Source organism: Falco peregrinus, chromosome 8, assembly GCF_023634155.1.
Source record: "Falco peregrinus isolate bFalPer1 chromosome 8, bFalPer1.pri, whole genome shotgun sequence".
Taxonomy (NCBI): Eukaryota; Metazoa; Chordata; class Aves; order Falconiformes; family Falconidae; genus Falco; species Falco peregrinus.
In genome coordinates this window covers 65785520-65806952 of record NC_073728.1, presented here as the reverse complement: position 1 = coordinate 65806952, position 21433 = coordinate 65785520, and the positions used below count along the sequence as shown (strand labels likewise).

At 49.7% G+C, this 21433-nt stretch overlaps 1 protein-coding gene across 8 annotated transcripts in view; it reads left to right on the top strand.

The window, feature by feature from the left end:
- Positions 1 to 21433, top strand: part of ARHGAP26 (Rho GTPase activating protein 26) — a 204711-nt gene that overhangs the window by 74824 nt on the left and 108454 nt on the right. For all 8 annotated transcript variants that reach the window (XR_008748319.1, XM_055811570.1, XM_027781305.2 and 5 more), the window contains 4 exons: positions 259 to 388; positions 769 to 869; positions 6293 to 6387; positions 15452 to 15530. Coding sequence is in view for 7 of the 8 variants with exons in the window: in XM_055811570.1 (XP_055667545.1) it covers positions 259 to 388; positions 769 to 869; positions 6293 to 6387; positions 15452 to 15530 (405 nt within the window). In the remaining variant the exon portion in view is untranslated. The remainder of the gene's footprint in view (positions 1 to 258; positions 389 to 768; positions 870 to 6292; positions 6388 to 15451; positions 15531 to 21433) is intronic.

The window sequence follows — 21433 nt, the reverse complement described above, 5'->3', positions numbered from 1 at the left end:
ACAGACTGGTTTCATTCTTTTGAAACAACTTTTTTCACAAAACTCAAAATACACTTGCTAGATGTCATAATATTTTTCTTTTAGCTTAAATCCAGGCCCAGGAAGAAACCCTGTCCTGTGGCTGATAGTGGGCTCCCCTGGTCCCGTTTCTTACACAGGCTGTAGTCAACCAGCTCTGGGGTCCCACTTCTGTGTGATGCACATTGGGTCCCACCCCACTCCGTGCACTGGAGAAGGCATTCCTGTTTTAATTTGCAGACAAGAAATCGATTTGAAGGAACAAGGTCAGAGGTTGAGTCTTTGATGAAGAAGATGAAGGAGAATCCTCATGAGCACAAAAACATCAGCCCTTACACAATGGAGGGTTATCTCTACGTGCAGGAGAAACGTAGGTGTTGGCTGCCTGCCAGGGCAGTGTGGGGAGTGGGCTCCTGGGGAAGGTGGTTTGTCAGGGTTTGGGGTGTGAAGCCTAATTCAGCAGGCTACAAAATCTATGAAAGAGAGGGGTTGACTCAGTGGGTGGGATGTTAAGGTGGGAATGTGTGAGCCAGGTTCTCCCTCCCAGCAAGAATCACTCCCAGTGCCTGATAAAATTCTTTCCTCTGGACAGAAGAGGGTTAATAATGCTTAATCCACTGGCAAAGTCGAACAAGAACTGTAGGTACAGAAATCTGACATGTTAAATGATTGTTAAACATCACAGGTTATTAATGGGAGGGCACTGAAGCTGTAGTAGTTCTGGGAATAAAATCTGCATTTGCTTTGTAGGTCACTTTGGGACTTCTTGGGTGAAGCATTACTGCACATACCAGAGAGAATCAAAGCGGATCACAATGGTGCCATTTGACCAGAAATCTGGAGGAAAAGCGGTGAGTGATGGGTAGGCAGCAGGAGTGTGTCCCAGGGGTCTCTGTTGGGGAGCACTGCGGAGCTGCTGGTTGCACACTGTCCCAGTACTCAAACTGAACCATTTTTAAAAGGGTGACACAAATGCAGGTGGAGTGGTCAGATTCATTCCAAGCTGAGTGGGTGCTGCATTGGGAATTAACTCTGCACCTTGTTTAAAAAAAAAAAACAAACAACCCACAAAAGCAAGAAAACCCCCAGAGCACCCAGATCTTTGGAAACTGTCAGCTGTGCTGAGAGCAGAGCCAGTTTCCCAAGTGGATAGAGCCCCTTCAGCATTTCTCTGTTTTATGCTTCAGCTCCATATTCCAGGCCAGTGTGCACACACAATTTGTAAGGACAAGTTTGCAGCAGCTGCCACTGCGCTGAAGCTGGACCTTTTTCTTCTTGCTTTTAGGTCTGTCTTTAATTTACTTATTTCTATTTGTGAAAGGAGAGGCTTTTAAAAGCTGAAGCATGCACAGTTGCATCTTCGGTTCCACACCTACTGTTTCGGGCGTTGCTGGGCACACAGTGGGTCGTGCATCTGCACTGTGCCCTGCAAGGCTGAGGCTGTTTCCATGGGTTGGAGGTGGTGGTTGGGGCTGGGAACAGAGTGGGGTCATGCCACACACACACACCACGCTCCAGCTCCATGGGCGCCTGCTCCCCAGTCCTTAGTTCCTGTTCCAAGGCCTGGAGAAGAGAACCTGTTCATTATTTTGCTCCTTCCTATGACTTGGCCAATGGAGTTGTTTTGTTTTAGACAGAGCCACAAGAGAGCCTGGAGCCTCCCCTCAGCCCCGAGGGGGTGTGGAGGAGCAGGGGGAGCAGTGGGTGTCGGGGGGCAGCATGTGCTATGTGCTCTCGGAGCAGCAGCATAAGCCTGACTGTAGCTGGGACTGGCTTTGCTTTTCTATACAGCAGGAGGAACAATAGAACCCGCCCAGAGCGTTCTGACCGGGGCAGTTTGCAAACGTTATCCCCTTGCAGGGGAGCACTTCGGGCAGCTGGACAGGCTGCCACACGGCTTCCTGCTGGCAAAGGGAGCTGGCCATGCAGAGGGCAACTTTTAAAATTAATTTCCTTTTGCCTCAGAGCATCTTCATTATAACTTAGTATTAAAATATCCCAGCCCTGTAATCATCAGTGGCTGCACTGTGTTTCACATGGTCTCTTCCCATTTCATGGCTTCCCCTGTACCCCATGAGCCCTTCTTGCACAGGGCAAGAGCCCTGCTCTGGTGTGCTGCACCAGTCACCATGCTGGTGGGGCTCGTTGCCAGGGGTTTTGTGGCTTGTATGATCCTCGTATGAAATGCTGCCTATGCTGGAGCAGCTCTGTCTGCGCTGCAGAGCCTATCAGTGATGGCCAGCACAGCTGTTGGAGCATGGAGCAGTCCAGGGGCTTGTGGCTGTCTGTACTCCTGGGCATTTGGGGGTCTGGCTGGAGCAGGTGCCAAGCGACAGGCAATGTTGGTGCTGCAGGAGGGGACCCACTGCTTGTGGGTCTCAAAGGACACTGCGCATAGTATCAGCCCCTTGTGAATGCACCTCAGGCTGTGACTGGATCTGGATATTAGTGGGTTTCAAGCGGAGGCATTCCCTGAACACCAGGTGGGGAGTTTGGCAGCTTGGGAGCAGCCTTGTGCCAGCAGCAGGCCAGGCTGGGATGACCGGGTGCAGGTAGCCTCTGCTGAACCCTGGGGAGAAGCTGTGCAGAGAACTATCTCAGGTCTGTCTTTCTGGGTCTGTTCTGGGTCCCTTTTCTGGTCCTTTGCGGCAGCAAAGACACAAGGGTTATTGATGTGTTAGGAACCACTGAATTGCCTGAGAATAGTTGCATAGGAGTTAGGGCTTCTTCTGCCAAAAAGGTGACAGGAGCAATAGCCCAACTGAAGTGCATCTACAATGCATGCATGGGCAGCAAACAGAAGAAGCTGGAAGCCATTGTGCAGCAGGAAAACTGTGATAGAGTTGCCATCATGGAAATGTGGTGGGATCACTTGCACAGTTGCAGTGCTGCAGTGGATGGCTGTAAACTCTTCAGAAGGGGTAGGCAAGGAAGGAGAGATGGTGGGGTAGTCCTGTATGTTAGGGAGTATTTTTGGTTATCTAGAGCTTAGTGATGGTGATGATAGGGTTGAGTGAGGTAAAAGTTAGGGGGAAGGCCAGTGAGACAGGTACCATGCATGGTGAGAGTCTGTTAGACCGTGCAACCAGGATGAAGAGGCATACAAAAAATTATTCTGTAAAAGCAGCTGGGAGAAGTCTCACAATTGCTAGTCCTTGTTCTTCTGGAGGACTTCAACTTAGCAGATATCTGCTGGAAATGCAACACAGCAGAGAGGAAATGGTCTAGGAGGTTTCTGGAGTCTGCAGAAGAGGAATTCCTGACATAGCTGATGAGGTAGCCAGCTAGGGAAGGTGCCCGCTGGACCTGGCCTCTGTGAACAGAGAAGAGCTCGTGGGTGATGGGGTGGCTGGAGGCCTTCTGGGGCACAGCGATCACAAGATGATAGTCTTTGATTCTCTGAGAAGTAAGGAAAGGGGTCAGCAGAACTGCTACCTTGGACTCCCTGAGGGCAGACTTTGGCCTGTTTAGGGTCCTGGTTGACAAGAGTCCCTTGGGAGATGTTCTGAAGGGCCAAGGGGTCCAGGAAGGCTGGACATTCTTCAAGAAGGAAATCCTAAAGGTGCAGGAGCAGGCTGTCCCCATATGCTGACATACAAGCTGGCAGGGAAGAGTAGCTTGGCTGAACCAGAGAGCTTTGGCTGGAACTCAAGGAAAAGGGAGAGAGAGTGTATGCCCTTTGGAAGAAGGGGCAGGCAACTCAGGAGGACGACAAGGATGTCATGAGGTTATGCCGGGAGAAAATTAGAAGGGCCAAAGCCCACCTAGAACTTAATCTGGCTACTGCTGTAGAAACCAATTAAAAATGTTTCTATAGATAAATCAGCAACAAAAGGAGGGCGAAGGAAAATTTCCATCCTTTATTGGATGTGGGGGGAAACACAGTAACAAAAGCTGAGGAAAAGGCTGAGGTACTTAATGCTGTCTTTGCCTCAGTCTTTAATAGTAAGAGCAGTTGCACTTGGGGTACCAGGCCCCTAAGCTGGGAGACAGGGACAGGGAGCAGAATTAAGCCCCACAATCCAAGGGGAAATAAATGTTCAGTGACCTGCCACACCACCCAGACACACAACAGTCTCTGGGGCTGGATGGATCCACCCCAGGGCCCTAGGGGGGCTGGTGGAAGTGCTCACCAAGCCACTCTCCATCATTTACCAGCAGCCCTGGCTAAATGGGGAGGTCCCAGAAGACTGGGGATTAGCCTGTGTGATGCCTGTCCACAAGAAGGGCTGGAAGGAGGATCCGGGGCACTACAGGCTGTCAGTCTGAACTGGGTGCTCGGGGAGGCCATGGAGCAGATCACCTCAAGTGCCATCACACAGCACATATGGGACAGCCAGGTGGTCAGGCCCAGCCCGCGTGGGGTTATGAAAGGCAGGTCCTACTTGGTTAACCTGATGTCCTTCCAGGACAAGCGAGCCACTTAGTGGATGAGGGAAAGGCTGTGGATGGTGTCTGCCTAGACTTCAGAAAAGCCTCTGACGCCGCCTCCCACAGCATCTCCTGGAGATGCTGGCTGCTGGTGGCTTGGAGAGGTATATGCTTTTTTGGCTAAAATATGGTTGGAGGGCTGGGCCCAAGCATGGCGGGGGATGGAGTCGCATCCCGCCGGCACCAGGTACATGGGTGTTCCCCGGGCTCAGCTGGGGCCAGCCCTGTCCGGTGTCTCTGTCAGTGCCCTGGGTGAGGTGAGCCAGTGCCCCTCAGTGCGGCTGTTGGGTGGTACTGGGCTGCAGGCAGCGCCGGGGGGCTGGGGGCTCTGCAGGGGGGCTGGGCAGGCCTGGCGAGGGGCTGAGCCCAGCTGTGTGAGGGGCACCCCGGCCCAGTGCTGGGCCCTGCCCGTGGGGCACAGCGGCTGGGAAGCTGCCCGGAGGGAAAGGGCCTGGGGGGCTGGCTGACGGCCGGCTGGGCATGAGCCCCCGGGGTGGCAGAGGAGGCCAACAGCATCCTGGCTGGTATCTGAAACGGTGTGGCCAGCTGGCCCAGGGCAGTGACCGTCCCCTGTGCTGGGCACTGGGGGGGCTGCACCATGAACCCTGGGTTCAGGTTTGGGCCCCTCACTGCAGGGGGGATGCTGGGGGGCTGGAGCGTGTCCAGGAATGGGCAGGGGGCTGGGGAAGGGGCTGGGGCTCCGGTCTGATGGGGGGCGGCTGGGGGAGCTCGGCCTGGGGAGGGGGCGGCTCAGGGGGGCCTGGTGGCTCCCTACGGCCACCTGACAGGGGGGCTGGGCAGGGGCGGTCAGTCTCTTCTCCCAAGTAACCAGCGACAGGACAAGAGGAAACGGCCTCAAGTTGCGCCAGGGGAGGTTCAGATGGGGGAGTAGGAAGAATTTCTTCACGGAAAGGGTTGTCCAGCACTGGGATAGGCTGCCCAGGGGCATGGTGGAATCACTGTACCTGGGGGTATTCAAAAAGACATGTAAATGTGGTGCTGAGGAGCATGGTTTAGTGATGGACTTGGCAGTGCTGGGTTAACAGTTGGACTCTATGATCTTAAGGGTCTTTTCCAACCTAAACGATCCTGTGATTCTAAATAAGTTTCTTGGAAAAATGATGATGTCAGGGAACAGGCTGGTCAGCCAAGGTGTCTTCAAGAACAGCACAGGGAACACGGAGAAGTGGCCATTCCCAGGAACTCATTCAGAAATAATTTTCTATTGAGTCATCAGTGGATTTTAAAAATTGTAGAAGAAATGTCTGTGCTGGCAGGGACTGAGCAGGAATTTCCTCCAGCAGAGGACAGCAGTGCATGCAGATCCTGCCGGATCTCTCCTCAGTGTGTGGAAATCCAGAGCAACTTGGATGCGGATGCCTGGATGGGAGAATGGTTTTGTCGTTGCTTTGTTATATAATAAACATTTTAAGACATGTTTGCTCCTGTTAATAGTTGTCACGTGCAGAATGCTGCCAAAAATGCAGCCTGGGGTAAAAACTGACAGCCAGGTCTATGATGCATTGTTCAGCAATGGAAAATAAAGCTGACTTTGCCCAAAAGTTGTGTTCCAACCGTCCCTGCCCGCCTGAAGCATGGATTGTGTGAGGCTTAATAAAAAAATTCAGTTGTGTGCATCCTTGTGAAAGGTTTTGGGCTAAATATGTTTGCAAAGGTGAAAAGACAAATCTTCTGATGTATAAATATATATTTCTAGCAGGCTGATGCTGCCCAGTCCCCCCCAGGTATGAACATGTTCATTGAAAGTGCAGTGGGTGCTGGGGACAAGCACGTGATTGGTTGATTTTTCTTGGCCTTATCTGTGATATTGTCTCTTTCTCAGGGAGAAGACGAAGCTGTTATCCTCAAGTCTTGTACACGGCGGAAAACTGACTCAATCGAGAAGAGGTTTTGCTTTGACGTGGAAGCTGTTGATCGGTGAGTGCCAAAGGGCATCGCATCCTTGGTGTACCTGCAGCCTGAGTTGCCAAAAGAATGCATGTGCGAGGGGTTACGCTAGCTGTGCATAGGGAAAGGTTGTACTCATCTGTACTTTGCTTTTCTGGGTAGTTCTTGTGCAGCTTCCATGTTTCTCTTCTCCTTTAGTCATACCCTCTGTGAATAGAAAGCATTTCTCTGTGGAAACACGCTTCTCCCTGGTGTTCCTAGCCAGGTGCTCTCAATATGCTGAGTTACTGCTTCGGTTTACAAGGTGCCAAGTTTACTCAAGTCTCTCTGATGGTGTTTTAGCACTTCTGCAGTGTCTGGCCACGTAAGGTAAATAGTCGCAAGTATGGAAAAGATGCTCTGTGGGTGTTTTGGCAGGGATATGATTCCTCTTTCCAGCACCAGGTATGTGTTTCAATAGCTTCAGCTTTTGTGCTGGAGAGTGGCTGTTGCTGGTCCACTATGGGTGGGTAATAATGGAAGTCCATCTTGCAGCTCTGGACACTTTAACTTCTCTTTCCTGAAGAAGTAAAATGCTTTCTGATGTGACTTATCATGTAGCAGCTGAACCAGATGTATGTGTGGCTTCAATCTGTAATGCCTAGGAATGAGCCTGTTATCATATCTAGCATCACACATGGCTTACATATATAAACAGGAAAACCAGGCTGGGGTTGCTGTTCCAAGTGGTATTAGTCATTGTTTCATATCTTCCTGGCTGCAGGAAGTTTACATGGTTTACAAAAACCTGCTTCAAAGTCACTGAATGTCTGTGCCCTCCCAGTTGTGCATCTGTTTTTGGTCCAGCTGTCCTCCTCTCCACTGCCTGCTGCGGGAATGCCCAGGAGGTCTCGGGAAAACCCAAGTTCATCAAAACTCAAGGTGTTGAATAATGCTGAAATAACCTTCAATACCTTTCCCTGCCCAGCCTGTGCTTCCTCAGTGTTTTAGTGCCAGACCCTCTCACTGCCAGCCCAGGGCAGGGAGGGGCTGTGGTGATAGAGCTTTGCCTGTGTTGGCTGAGGGGGAAGATAACGCAGGGGCTGCCTCCCACTCTCTGTAGCTGTGCTTTCCTCTAGAAAGCTGCAATATTTCTGCTGACTTGGGGATTTTTTCCTATGCCCTGAGAGTATTTTTTTAAAATGTGAAAATCAAAATAAAACTGGGAGGAGGAGAAGTCAGCCATTATAGTAGTTTTCTTCTGCAGTGTGTTCAGAGGCAGCTGAACCTTCCCTTGATGTCTGGAGCCTGCTAGGCATGGGATCAAGAGCTACTCCAGAAATATGCCTGTTAAATGTAAATAATGGCAGGGGAGCAGCAAAGGCGGTGAAACCTGAGAAATCGCTCATTTCGTGTACACGTTCCTGCTGCAAGAGATGGCCTCTGCCTGAGAGGACAGTAAGAGCAGAAAACATGAAATAAAAGGCTGGTTCCCGCCCCCCCACCCCCCCCCCAGTATACAGGCCACTCTGCACATTTTTGGTATCAACATTTGCCATTAGTTGTCTAAAATAATGGTTATTTCCAAAATAGGTAAGCGAAGAGGAAGAGGAGGCAACAGGTTTTGCCATGGCCAAAAGAGAGTGTGATGTGCCCACCCTGTCTCCCCCTCCCTGGGACAGTCATGGTGAGCGTTGGGAGATCTGGGCACCATCAGGGCCTCAAGCTGATGCTGTCAGTGGCCAGAGTTTGCTGGAGATCACTTTTGCTTCACCTTGCCTGGCACTCATTATTTGGCCTGTTTTACAAAGCAGTGTGTTTCGAGGAACAGTTTCCTTGCCAGCCCAGGATTATCAGGGATTGACAGCGTGTGGGTGCCTCCCTGCAGCTGTCCTGCTGGAGCCTGGCTTGGGTTCCCTGGGTGGCCCTGGAAACCACAAGTGACCTGGAACTCCTTGTGCAGAGGTGCCTGGTTGCAGTCGGAGGTATTGGGGCTCGCCTGGGCACTGCAGGGATAACACCTTTGGAGGCATTGCATTCCATTTTATGCTGGAGGAGATCAGCTCTGACTTAAGAACCTGAGCACAGGCAAAAACTTCAGCCCACACTTTCCACCCAAGTCTGCTGACCACAAATGATGGGATATCTTTGACCAAAGGCTAGCTGGAGTGGTGTCTGTGTCTGTTTCTGCAGAACAGAGAAGGCTGATGATTTGTGTAGTGGGGGTTTTTGTCTTGGGCTGGGTTGGTTTTTTTTTGGTTTTTTTTTTTTTTTTCTTCCCCCCCCTTGTTTTATGTTTTTTTTTATTGTCTCTTCCAATAGAGAAGTTAGAAACTTGATGTCTTGCTCTTCAGCCCCATGCAGGAAGTTTTGATATGATTAAGGCAAATATCCCTGAGATGCTTCTGTCTCACATATGCACTGTGTTTTGACTTACAGTAGTTTTCCCCTTTCTTTTCTGTATGCTACTTCTAAATGAAAATTAGACTTGTAAGCAATGTCCCACAAGAGTCAAGTATGTTTTAACTGATAGAGCCATTCAATCACCTGCCGTTAAGCCAGTCCAGGAAAATACTGTGATACTGAGAAAACAGCGTGCATTTGTGTTGTTCAGAGGTAAGGGTGAATAATGCCACTGGAGTGTGCTTTTCCTGAAGTTTGAAACTGCCTTTGCAAAGGTTACCTTGGAAACAGGTGGCTTAAGAGAGCAGGAAGATTTTTCTGTACACATCCCTTTCTTCCTATGGACAATTAAATTGGATTGTCCCTTCCAAAGTATGTGTGGAGTGAGCATATTCTGGGCTGCGTGTGTCGCTTCCTCAGTAAGGATAAGGGACGTTGCTGCACTGCTGTGGATTTCAGCGTCTTTCAGTTTGTGCTTCCCCTCTGTATCTTTCCAGGTACACATCCCCTTGGTGTGTGGTTGTCTTTTCAGAGCTATCTGCTGCAGGCCCCTCTGGAGCAATGTCACACACAGGCTCCGGGTTCATACCTGTAACGGGGCAATGCATGAAAGCCCATTGATATCTTCCGTGGTGATGGATATGTGATGTGTCGTTGCCTCCCAGCATTTGTGTCCAAAACGTCTTTTACTGCTGCAACAGATTACACTTAAATAGTGTTGCAAAGGCACCTGCCAGTTGGCATCCTGTGTGGGGCTCTGCTGCGGGTGCAGGTAGCCTGTGCTCCATGGCTTTCAGTGAGTTGCTTGTGCTTGCATGCCTTGGGGACAGTGTGAAGTCCACTTTCTTCCCAGGCCCTCCTAAAGCATATTTGATCATTTTTTAAGTTCTGTGTGCATCAACTGGCTTTGTTACCAGTTTGTGACCTGACAAGTTGTGTCCATCTTACTAACCGCAGTTGGAGGATGAAGGAGCATTGGTGGCGCTTGGGGCCGGGTTATCCCTCTGTGTCACACTGGAACTGGCAGCGTAAAACCTGTATGTAGTTATGGTTTGCTTATATGTCAAATCCCTTGCTAAAAGCTACACACATATAAGTACATATGATGAAACTTCATTTTCTACTCAAGTATGTTTATCTCCTGTCACCATAAAATGTGCGTAGCTCTTCACACTCTGTCTATACTAACTTGCAGTGTTGTAGGATGCAATATAATCATGGTGTTGTGCTGACACAGCCACAGGAGCACGGGGACTGTGCTTAAGCTCCTGCTTTGCCGTACAGCCTAAAGGTGGCAGCCTCGGCTGGCTCTTTCCCGATTGCTTTTATCTGCGCAGAAATAGGCTTGTTTTTAGTGTTGCATTTTGGGAACCTGGTAGACATGCAACATGGGGTGCAGACTTGGGGCTTTTTATGTAACACCCAGAGAAGCTGTTGCTTGTTAGGGAGGAAAAAAAAAAATTGTTTTTTCTCCTGTAAAGACGATTCAGCACTACCAAGCTGAAAATCTTGAGCTTGATCTGTTAATATAACATTCCTTCCTTTTCCTGTTGTCTGGTAAGGAGAAGCCAAAGTTCTCAATGCTGACTGAAGTACAGGTGTTTGTGAGAGGTCTAAGAAATCCCTGTCACTGCTTTTGCAAACAGTTCTGATTTTCAATGTGGGAAGTTAGGAGCATTTTATTGCTTTGTTACAGCAAAATTAGGCCCTGAATGTTGTTCTCGTGTCTGGCTGAAATACATTCCTAGTGTGATGAATACAGTGTTTTACTATTAATGCTCATTTTTTCTAACCACTTATTTGTAGTCTCTGCATTAAATCAGTTTTGTAAACAAGGTAAACAGGGATGACAGCCATTGTCTTACAAAATAAGCCTTAGGAGGAGGAGTATCTCATTTGGCTCATGACAAAGGCTTTGTAATTTAGAATGATGTAGGTCATTGCTCTGGGTGAGAAGTGAAGCACTTCTAATACCAATTGGCTTTTATGGGAACAGGAGGTATTAAAAGTTGTGGGATTTTGATCTCTTAGTTGTTCATAAAGGCCATAAACTCTGCACGTAATGCCATTCCCCTTGGCTACTGCCTGTGTGCCCCCAAAGTGGCTGGCACCTCCTCGGTCCTGCTGTGCAATGGCTGGCATCGGGGTGGCTGAGCTGACATGCACCTGCCTGAGCATTTTCCTGACCAGATGGTTTTCGGTAGGTAGGCTGTTGGCTTTGTTCTGGGTAGCTGCGTACAATTCTGTGATTTCTGAGTCACCCTGACTACAGTGGGGCACAAAGCCTGCTTCCCAGTGCTGGGGCCAGGCGGCCGGTAGCCACTCCACCTCTGCTGTTGTTCCCCACGGCTGGCTAGTGGATCTTGCCAGTGCTTTGGACAGCACGTGCAATACAACTTGTACTTGTTCCTCTGCTGGTGTCGCCTTTCGGGTGACCTTTTAAACAAAGCAGTTCATGAGGTTTTCACAGGTGGGCAGGCAGGGAGCAGATGAAGCTCATTCTCCCCTCGGTGGCCACGGAGAACCACACCAGCCCCTGCCCCTGTAGAACGTGCTGGTGGCGGTTGTACCAATGGTGCTTTAAGCTCTACGTGGACAAGTGAGACTTCCTTAATTCAGGAACAGTGTCTCCTCCTTATTTACATTTTTTTTTTTCATCTTTGTTTCGAGGCCACATCTGGCTGCTGGTGTCTGAAGCAGTGCCGCACTACTGTGGGGTCCTGTCTGGGTACAATGCTCTGCTCCAGCTGGGACTGCTAACTTCTGGGCGTGCTCAACTCTGCTCAGCCCAGAGGACCCTGATATTAATCCGCTTTTATGTTTTTTCATTCAGCAGTTTAGATTGTCTCGGTATGATAAGCTGCTGCAGGAGTTGAAAGTTCTTATCTGTTTGTATTGCTTTCATTATTTGTTTGCTTTTCTGGAAGAAAGAAAAGCTATTGGACTTTCTCATTTTCTCTGCATGTTTAGTCATAGGTCCTTAAAACTGGGCTGTGTTTCACAAAAGCTGAGATACTGAGAAAATTCAAATTTCCTGTGTGGTCTCATATGGAAAAATCTCTTCAGTTTTTAGATTTTAGCATATTGAAAATACACTTTCTTGTGACATGTTTACCATCTTCTGCTCTCTTCTCATACTCCTGCATCCACTTAGTTTAGAAATGGATTCTTCTGATCACAAAATGTTCCTTTCCTTCCCTTGCATCCCAGAAGGCGGCAAAGTGTTTTGGTGCCTGGAGGTTGAAATGTATGATGCAGCATTTGGCAATGAATCAGCAGGTCCTTCATCTTGTTTGTCACAACAGTTCACGTTTGTGCATCTTAGATGTCAGATCCAGGAAGGCGTCCTGCCGTCCCAATGTGACAGTCTCAGGGCTGGCTCAGCTGGGCAGAGGGTAAACTCTGGTGTGTGTCCACGTGCATGCTGTGTCAGGCTTTGGAAGGGGATATGAGCTACTCAACAGCAAAATCTAGTGAAGCTCCAGTATTTAGGGTCATTTGTCTGTTAGGTGAGGGTATAAAGGTGGATGCATTTTGTTTATCTTTTGGGAAAGGAAGTCAGAGAAGGGCCTTCCCTGTCTCAGGCTCTACACTGAATATTGAGATATCCGTAATCTAATGAGCACACTTTTGGAAACTGTTGATCTTCAAGGAAACTCCACGAAAAGGAGGCTGGCTGCAGACAGCAAGTTGAACATGGCTGCATGTTAGTAGCATTACTAGGATGCTGTTTCAGCACCAGCCATCCCACCTGACTATTAAGCACATGGTACCCTGTGGGCATCATCCAAATAAATAATGAATGAGGCGTAATGTGTGGGGTGCATTTTAAATTTATCACAACCAGGAAGATGGTTCCGCTCAGGAAAGCTGTGCAATGGATTCCTTGGCAAATGAACACTGTGGGAGGAAATGCAGAGCTATTTGCAATGTAAATAGTTTTTTAATTCAGTTTCACAGGCCCTCCCCTCATGCTGTTAAATAAGTTTGAAGTGAAGCCCAAAGAGTTGTTATCTGCTCAAAGGCAGAACAAACATTTTCATGTTATCACCTTTTTGCCCTGTACGTGAGGGAATGTGGCATGCCAGATACCAGTATTGTCTCCCTGGGACTGTGTCACTTTGCTCGGAGTCCAGTGTCAAATTTACCATGAATGAATGGTTTAGACTTCTTTGTTTTAATGTCTCTGCTAAAGAGACAGAAATCCCAGTATTACCTTTTCCCATCTCTCCCTAGCTGAGCTAGGGCCCTTGCAGGGTTTTCTGCATTAGGATGTCTGTGCCTTCAACAGCAGCTTGCCTTAAGCTCAGACTTAAGCCCTGGCTGAAAGGGGGCACGGCTGGGACCTCTGGTCACCCAAGGAAAAGGCTGCCTCTGCCATGGGAGAAGGATTTGCTGCCAGTCCTACTGCAGCTCCTCAGGTACCAGGGCCTACTCTTGAACTGCTTTGTATCTGCACAACAAGGACCTTTGTTGAATGGATGTTGTATGTTTTCTTTCTCAAATGGGGTGATGGTTAAGTGGTTTCTTCTTCCCTTCAAAATGAGTGAACTTCCAAACCTCTAAGCTGGTGAGTATTGACTGACTCACCAATGGGATTAGTGGAGACCAAACACATTATGTCTGGTTTACTTGGACATGGGCTTGTTGCAAGCCTGAATGCACAGCTCTGCCTGGTAAAGCAGTGCTTAGCTGCTGTGTGTGTGCTGAAAGCCAACTGTTTGGTTGGTAGAATGGGGAACGGAGTTAGGGAGAAGGGTTAATTCTTTGTTCCTTGCCCACACATACCACGGAAGTGACAGAAGATGGGCCAAACCCACCACTATGAGAGCCCCTGTTAATGTTTTCTTTTCTAACAGAGGTTCAGCTCTTATCAAGGCTTTTGAAGAGTGTTGTTGCAGCTCACATTCTCCTGCTGAATCACTTTTAGGAAGCGCAAGTTTGAAATTACCCCTCTTCCCAGGCCTTATCAGTTTTTGGAGATTTAGTACCGAAAAGAGCCTATGTGCTCTGCTGAATGCTGTTTTCAGGCAGTTGGCAGCTCCAGAGGCTAAATTGTTTTTCCCTCCTTGTGCCCTGTCAGCCCGGTGCCCTGCGAGTGGTGATCCTGGCTCGCCGCTGCCTTTCTGGAGCTGCTGTGCTTTGCCATGGACGGGAAGAGCAGCATCAGAGGTTGTCTGCTGTCATATTTCCGATGGATGAAATCCCATGAGCATTGCTGTAGAGATCACACCAATGACCACCCCGAGCACACTGAGTTGCACAGCACTCGCCATGCCTGCATCTCCTCTGTTGCCAGGGCTTTTGCCCACTCTGCTCCTGCAGAAATATCTGCTGCACCCTGCTAATGCATCTGAAAATAGCCTGGGAGGAAGCAGAATGACTAGACCAAACAGAATAGACCTTGGCTGTGTCACTGAGACCAGAGCCTCTGCCTGGTCCCCCAGGTGCTAAGTGGGCAGCCCAGCCCTGCTGCTGGCTTTGCTGGGAACAGCAGTGGGGTAGGATGCAACCACCCCTTCAGAGGCTGGAGACCTGGACCCGAAGGCGTGAGGCTGAGGAGGTGTAGGGCTAGCTAGGCTTTTTGTGTCTGGATCTGCTGGCTGCAAGATAAGCTGGGATGTTGGGGATGGAAAGCCTTGCAGCCAAGCAAGATGCAGTGAATTGTCAGCCCACAATGTGACCTGTGGGAATACAGTGTTGGCTTTCACCCTCTGTGGCATGATCGTCTCTTGTGCAAACACACAACCGCACCTGAAGTTGTGCAAATATTCTCCACTGTGTTAAATCCATCATGAACTTGGTGGTCATGCTTATCAGAGCTACATAATTAAGTTTTAACTCCTTGTATGAAAAGGGCAGTCCAGAAGTACATTTAGGATCTACTTAGGAGTGGTGGAGGTGATGTTGGGCCTGGGGCAAGGCTGGGCTGGTGACGTCCTCTGGTTCCCGTGCATTGTTTAGAGGCACTTGGGCCTGTTAATTCCCCTTCTCATTAAAATAAGTAAGCAAACACAAAGTTGTTTTTTGGAGGCTGGATTTACAGTGCAGCTCATGGGCTATTGTGTGTGCCATGGCTAGGGGTGGGAGGGCCAGGCAAGACCAGCCAGTGCAGGAGCAAGCACCCTGGGTCTCCTCATGGCACTCCCCCCATAAGGCTGCTGGCAGGGGTACACGGACCAGGATTGCATTGCTGCCCTTACCACATAGAACATCAGTATAAGAATGTGGTCAGAGAAGTAATGCAGCCATGCTGGCACTTATGTGTCAGGGATGAAATTCTTCACACAGCAGAAGGTCCCCCCTCACGAGCCAGTGCTTGGGGTGGTGGTGGGATGTGGGGGGCTGGCATGTGTGGGCCTTCTGCTTGCTTAGTTACTTTCCATGCCTTGTCCTGCCATTGCATGGACGTGCTTAGCCCAAGTGCAGGTGAACTGTCTGGCTGAAAGCTAGAGGAAGAATTTGGCATACAGCTCACTTAAACTAAAAGCACTGAAAATGCGTATTGGTTGTTGGTGTCCTCTGCTCATTTGCCGGTCGTGATTAGGACCTGCAGGGACATTCCTGGAGAGGTCAGGCTGGGCTCAGCCACAAGCTGCTGGGGCTTGGCTAGGAAGAAGGTTGTCCTCATTCTCTCTTGTGGGAAATTTGTCTTTGTCATCTCTGTTTTCCATCCTGCAGTTTATTTATGGCATTCCCTTTATCTCCACAGGCCTGGTGTGATCACCATGCAGGCACTTTCAGAAGAGGACCGAAGGCTGTGGATGGAGGCGATGGATGGCCGGGAACCGGTGAGCAGAAATATTAGCAAAAAAGCACTGGAAAAAAAAATTGTGGAGAGCTTTTTGTAACCTGGGGCAGATTGTTTGCTGCAAAGCAGGCTGTCATGCAGTGCCTGCCAGCCGGTGTGAGAGCTGTATCCGTGGGGCAGCTTGTGCTTTCTGCCAAGAGAATAGTTTAATCCCTTGGTTAAATATTTGAGGTAATACTGTATCTCCTGTGCTTGGATTGCTTGAAGGTGCGGTGGAGAGGAGGAGGGTAGGCTTGGCCAGCACAAACACGCTGCTGTGCTGTTCTGAAAAGAAAACATAGCAAGAAGACCAGTGGAAGAAAATACACTCTAGATTTCTAGGGCTCTTTGAGTCCTGCAACTCAGCTGGCAGCTGTTTCTAGGTCTTATAGAGAACTGCGGATTTTGTGTGAGCAGAGGAGTGTAGCCCCTCTTCTCCATACTCAGTGATAGCTTCTTCACCGCTGTCTTTTCTCCTACCATGCCAAAGCTGTACAGGCTTTCTCACCTCTGGAAGGGATTATGGAGGTTTTCAGAAAACTCATGGTTACTGCTTTTTTTATTTTTTAATGCGTATGCAGACATTACTGCCAAGCTTAAAGAGCTTTGGGCTGGTTCTGACTGGGTTCTGTCAGAGAAACACCTGGTGTGGGCGCTGTGCGTTGCTGGTGTGGTGCTGCCTGGTTTCAGCATGGCGACTGTCCAGCAATGAACAGCAAACGCAGCATTGCCAAGCAGCCTTTGTATGCAGAGTGAGACGAGGCTGCAGGCCTCTGTGGCATGGCCAGAAGCGTAGCAGGGTACAAAAAGAAACTTTGTGAATAGCTAGAGCAGCCAGGGCTGTTATGGGACAGCCTGTACATTTTTTGGAGTAGGTGTCTGTGCTTTTGGGCTTGAGTCAGGCTCTGGCAGTCGGAGGAGAGTCAATGCAGGGAGCAGGGTGTCCTCTCCCAGCACGGTCCCACTGCCACAGACTGGTACTGATTTGAACAGATGCCCCCTCTCCAAATCCATGAACAGGTCCTTGTTTGTCAGAAATAAGTGTTAAAGCCAGGTGAGTTGTGGATACATGTGGGCTGTTCAGGATATGCTGGAAAGCATATGCTGGGCTTAGTCAAGCAATTTGCTTTTGAAACTTGCAGTGGTTTGGAGGTCAGGAAGGCTCTGTGTGTGTGTGTGTGCTGCTGTGTAGTTCAGGTAAAGGATTTCATTGTAGATTACAGCCAGGTCTCAGCCTGGAATCGTAGATCTGTTGGGTAATTCAGGTAGGATGGGGCTGTGGGAGGTTTCTAGTCCAACCTCCTGTTCAGAGCGGATTGCTCAGGATCTTAATCTGGTTGGGTGCTGAAAGCATCCAAAGGAGGAGCATGTACAGCCTCCCTGGGCTCTAGCTCTGCTGGTTGATCATCCTCCTGCTAGCCTGGTCTGAACCTCCCCTGTTTGAATTTACACCTATTGTCTCTTGTCCTCCCACCATGCACTGTTGTGAGGAGCCTGTCTCTGGTTTTCTGATGCTTTCCCTGTAGGAGGGGTGCTGTCAGGCCTCCACAAAGCTTTTCCTTCTCCAAGCTGAATAAACCTCACTCCCTAATGGGGCGTGGGCTGTGTAGCTTGTACCTACCCCTGATGGTGATGACAGCTCTCTGCCATGTTCATTTCCTCCCTGCAGCAAAATCGTACTTCTGGGACAAACATGCTCAGCTGCACCTGCAGACATACTATTTCCAAGTACAGGCATTGCGGAAGGTGCAGGCAGGCACAGAGGCAAAAAAGGGCTGAATATGTGCTGTGTGTGCAGGACAACCTCTGCTCCCTTTTTCTGTCATATGCTGAAAAAGAACTCTTGTTTAGGAGAACCAGCCTACTCTTCCACCTTGGCTCTTGACCTGTGTGGCCCTGCCCTGGGGCAGCTGTAGTGGAGACACTTGGGTGTAAGGCATACCAGCCTTTCCAGTGCCAACATGCAAGCTGTCTTGTTCCCTCCTAAATTAATCCCTGCCTTCATTCTGGTGGCACCTGGAGACAATATTTTCAATTTCTTCAGAAACAAAATGTGCATACTTGCTCCTAGTCCGAATCAAGTCTTCTGCTCCATCAGCCTGCTCACCTACTTCCCACTGCCTCACCTTTTCTGGGAGCTGTTATTGCAAGGGTGCGAAACCCAGTCACCTGCAACGGGAGCTGTGTGAATATGGTCACCCAGTTGCATTTTGACCTGCTGGTGTTACTAGGATTTGGCACAACAGCAGAGCAGGTCTGTTCAGATTGTGTTGCAGAGCTGCAGCCAGAGATTTTGCGTGCTTGTAAACCACTGCATGTCAAAGGTGCTGTGAAGTAACTGATGCAGGACTGCCTGGATTATCCTGTTTCAGAATCTGGTTATATGAACTCCTTCAAAAACACACAGGTCTTCATGCTGCCGCCTGCATATTTTTATTCTTCCCTATCATGCCCATCAGCTTAGGGTAGCTTGCTCATCCAGCATGTCAAGGATTGTCACTGCACATTAATTAAATACCTCATGGCCCTTAAATGCTAATGGCATTTAAACCTGGCCTTCCAGGTGTGGCGCAGGAGCCATGGGAATGAAGCCTGTATGGAAATGGATCCAAGAGGCATTTTACTGATGAAGATGGTGCATGTTGACAGATGAGGTAGCTCCTTATCCTCAGTGATCCTCCTTGATTCATCAGAAGTGAAGCTGTTGGTCTGTTCTGTTTGGATCTTTATCTTGAAGAACCAGGGTGGGGGATGTTACCTACTCTGCAGACATTTCCTTGAGCAAGAGACGAGGATTTAACCTTTGGACTCCTAGGAATATCCAGTCTCTGCTTTGACTGTATTTCTGTAACCAAAAAATCCCTACTGGAAAGAATGTCTGGTTTTCCTTTGATTTGAATATTGAGTGTAGGAAAGCTTGGCACAGTGGGGTCAGTAATTCCATGTGCAAATTCAGGCCGTGGAGAGATTGAAGCGGACTGGACTTTGTTTCTGAATTATAATTAAAAAAATAAAACCAATTGTTATATTACATTTTAGTAAGATCTGAACATAGAATGTAGGCTGTATTAGCAAAGACATTTGTCGCAACTTGAAAAGATTTATTATCTATCTTACAGTCAAAGCAGTCTCCAGATAGCTATCATCAGTGTTAACTCTTACCACTTGTTATGAATTTGGCTAAAAACTTTGTGTTGACTTTGGGTTTTCTTTTATGTTACAGAGGCTGGAAATAGAAGAAACTGCAAACTCTGTAGCAGAGCAGTTGTATTCATGTTAAGATACTCAGGTTAAGTTTCCTATGGTATTTCTCATCTGGTGATACAGTTTGGAAATGTATATGGTTGAGGCCAGAGTGATTCCGAAACTTTGTTGGAACCTAAGTCAAGAATAAAAGTTGTTTTGGCTTGTAGTGGCAGCTGTGGTAGGCTGCAGGATTAAGAGGCGCACAAATTAGGCTGTTTGCTTTGTGGCAAAGAACTGAAGGTAAGCATTTTAGTAAGGTTGTGGCTTTGCTTCCCAAATCTGCAGCAAGCTTGCCAGCCAAGAGAGATGCTGATGTCAGTGGTTCCTACTATTGCCTTCCGATCAGGTCGGTTATCTTAGAAATCATTCTCACATCGGTGAGGGCAGAAGTGAGGTAGTGGGCCTTGAAGTATTTGGGACATGAAAACATTTCTCCATGAAGGTGAGCCTTGCAATATAAAGGTACATAGAGGGTTAAGGGTGTGAAAAATGTTAGATCGTATATCCCTGTTGAGCTGTATTAATCCATTGTTCATAACCTTTTGAGTGGTGATGGAGAAGTTAGTGTTAAATGGCAAATGCAACAGGCTGTGATCCAGTCAGAGGAAATAAAATATGGATGGGCTCTGAGCAGTGCTGTTCTGACATTCACATCATGCTGCTCTTTGCTCAATTTGTTTTTTCTTTTCTGTTCTTTAAAGCAATACAAGTCTATAAAAATACAGCCAGCATTTCATATTGGTTTTGTTAGCACTGTGCAGCTGAGCACACCACAGGCTGGGGATGAGCAGCTGGTCTTCTGCCCTTGCAGGGGAGGGAGGAAGGACTCTGAAATAGAGACGCATCAGCAGTGCTTTCTCCTGTCCTTCTGCTCCCCTGACTTGCTCTTCAGTTCTTTAACATAACCTGCAAGTTCACAAAGGCAAGAACAAAGTGCAAAGCCCCTCGTGTGCTTCAGGAAGCCTGTGGCTGGTCACTGAATGGAAAGGCAGCATGGCAGAAGTCGGTGGGTTTTGTCTTGGGAGCTCCCACGGGTCCGACCGGGCCCTTTCCTTTTGGCCCTCGCATGGCTTAGTCCTTGTGTGATGAAGTTCCATCCTCTGGATAGCAAATAAGGTTTCTGCTCCCATTCAGAAGTGGATTCAGGACCTCACCACTCTGATGTCTAGAAACCTTCCTAGGACTTCCCACCCACCCCGGTTTCCTCATGTCTGCTCCTCCATGTGAGGGCACTGGGCTGCGCAGCAGTTGTGCCACCTGAGGCTGAGGGCCATGGGGGACAGTCGAGTGGAAGCACATGTGAACCTGCACAAGAACTTGGAGCCTTTCCTCGGCGGTGGGGATCTGACCCTGCCCCATTTCAGGGTGCTGAGGGGTCTTGCTTGCAGCCAGCCAGAGCTCGGGGCGATCGGATATACTGCTTTGGGTGTGAAGGACCGTTTCCTTTTGCAGCTGCCTTGGGGCTCCCAGCAGTGCCCTGGCTCAACAGAGACCAGCTCCTCCGCAGCTCCACAGCTGCGAGGGCCACCCTGAGCCCCGTGGGGCTGTGGCAGCTGCCCTGGCACTGGGGGAGTGGGCGATGCTGCACTTCAGGTGCTCGGCATCACCCCTACGCCGCGCTGGGAACGGACTTTGGGCTGTTCTTGGTCGTCCCCCAGCGCCATGGGCCTGTGGGCAGCACCAAATGGAGCGGGGCGGTGCTGGGGGGGGCCGTGCGGCCACTTTCCACTAGGTGGCGAGCTGAGACCAGCCTGCCCCTCGGACCTGGGCCCCCGCGGGCCCGGCCACCCCTCTGTGCCCCCAGCCGGGGGCTCTGGGTGTGTCTGCGGCTGCCCTCGCCCACCTGCCCTGGGGGGCTGTGGGGTTGGGGGAGCGACGTGCCCCCCAGAGCCGGGCTGCCCGTGCTTGCCGCCCAGCTCCTGTGCTCCAGGGCCGATTGTGCTGCCTGAGGTGGGGAAAGCGCTCATTTCCCAGTTTTGTCCCCAAAACCTGCCACAGCTCAAAATCAGAGCCGCTTCCCTCCTGTGTTCCTCTGTCTTCCTTCTCCTGCTGTCCGAAGACGAACAACTGATAATTTTAGGGGAAGGCAGTGTTTAATCATGGTAAACTGGGGGAAGGTGAGTGCAGACCTTCAAAACTTACAAAGTCTGTCAGCTTGTCCCTCCCCAGCTGTAGGGGTCCTTCCCCATTCCTTGCCTCTCCCTGAGGCTGGGCGTTTCCATGGTGACCATGCCACCATCTCCTGCCGCTCCACTTTGGGTCTGGCATGTCCTTCCTGGGGTCCTTTCGTCAGATGCCTGGGTGCTTTGCTGTGGGGTCTACACCCTCCTCAGATCTGGCCCACGGTGGGTGTTGGTTTGGTTTGATGAAAGGAACAGAAGCAAGGCAGCAGGGGCTTGGTAGCATGGCTGCTGGTCAGCAGCTCCCCCACCTCACCACCGGCCTGGTGGCCGCAGGGCAGGAGCCTCCCTGTGGCATTCTCCTTCAGGGTCTCCAGCTGTTCCTCCACATGGACCATGCAGCGCTGAGGCCAACGGTGGTGGGATGACAGCCACCAGTGCAGCATGCCAGAAACACCTCTGAGGCTCCTGCTGCCGTGGTCCTGGTCCCAGCCCTGCAGCCATGGTCCAGCTGTTCGGTGGTGCTGGAGCCTGTTCG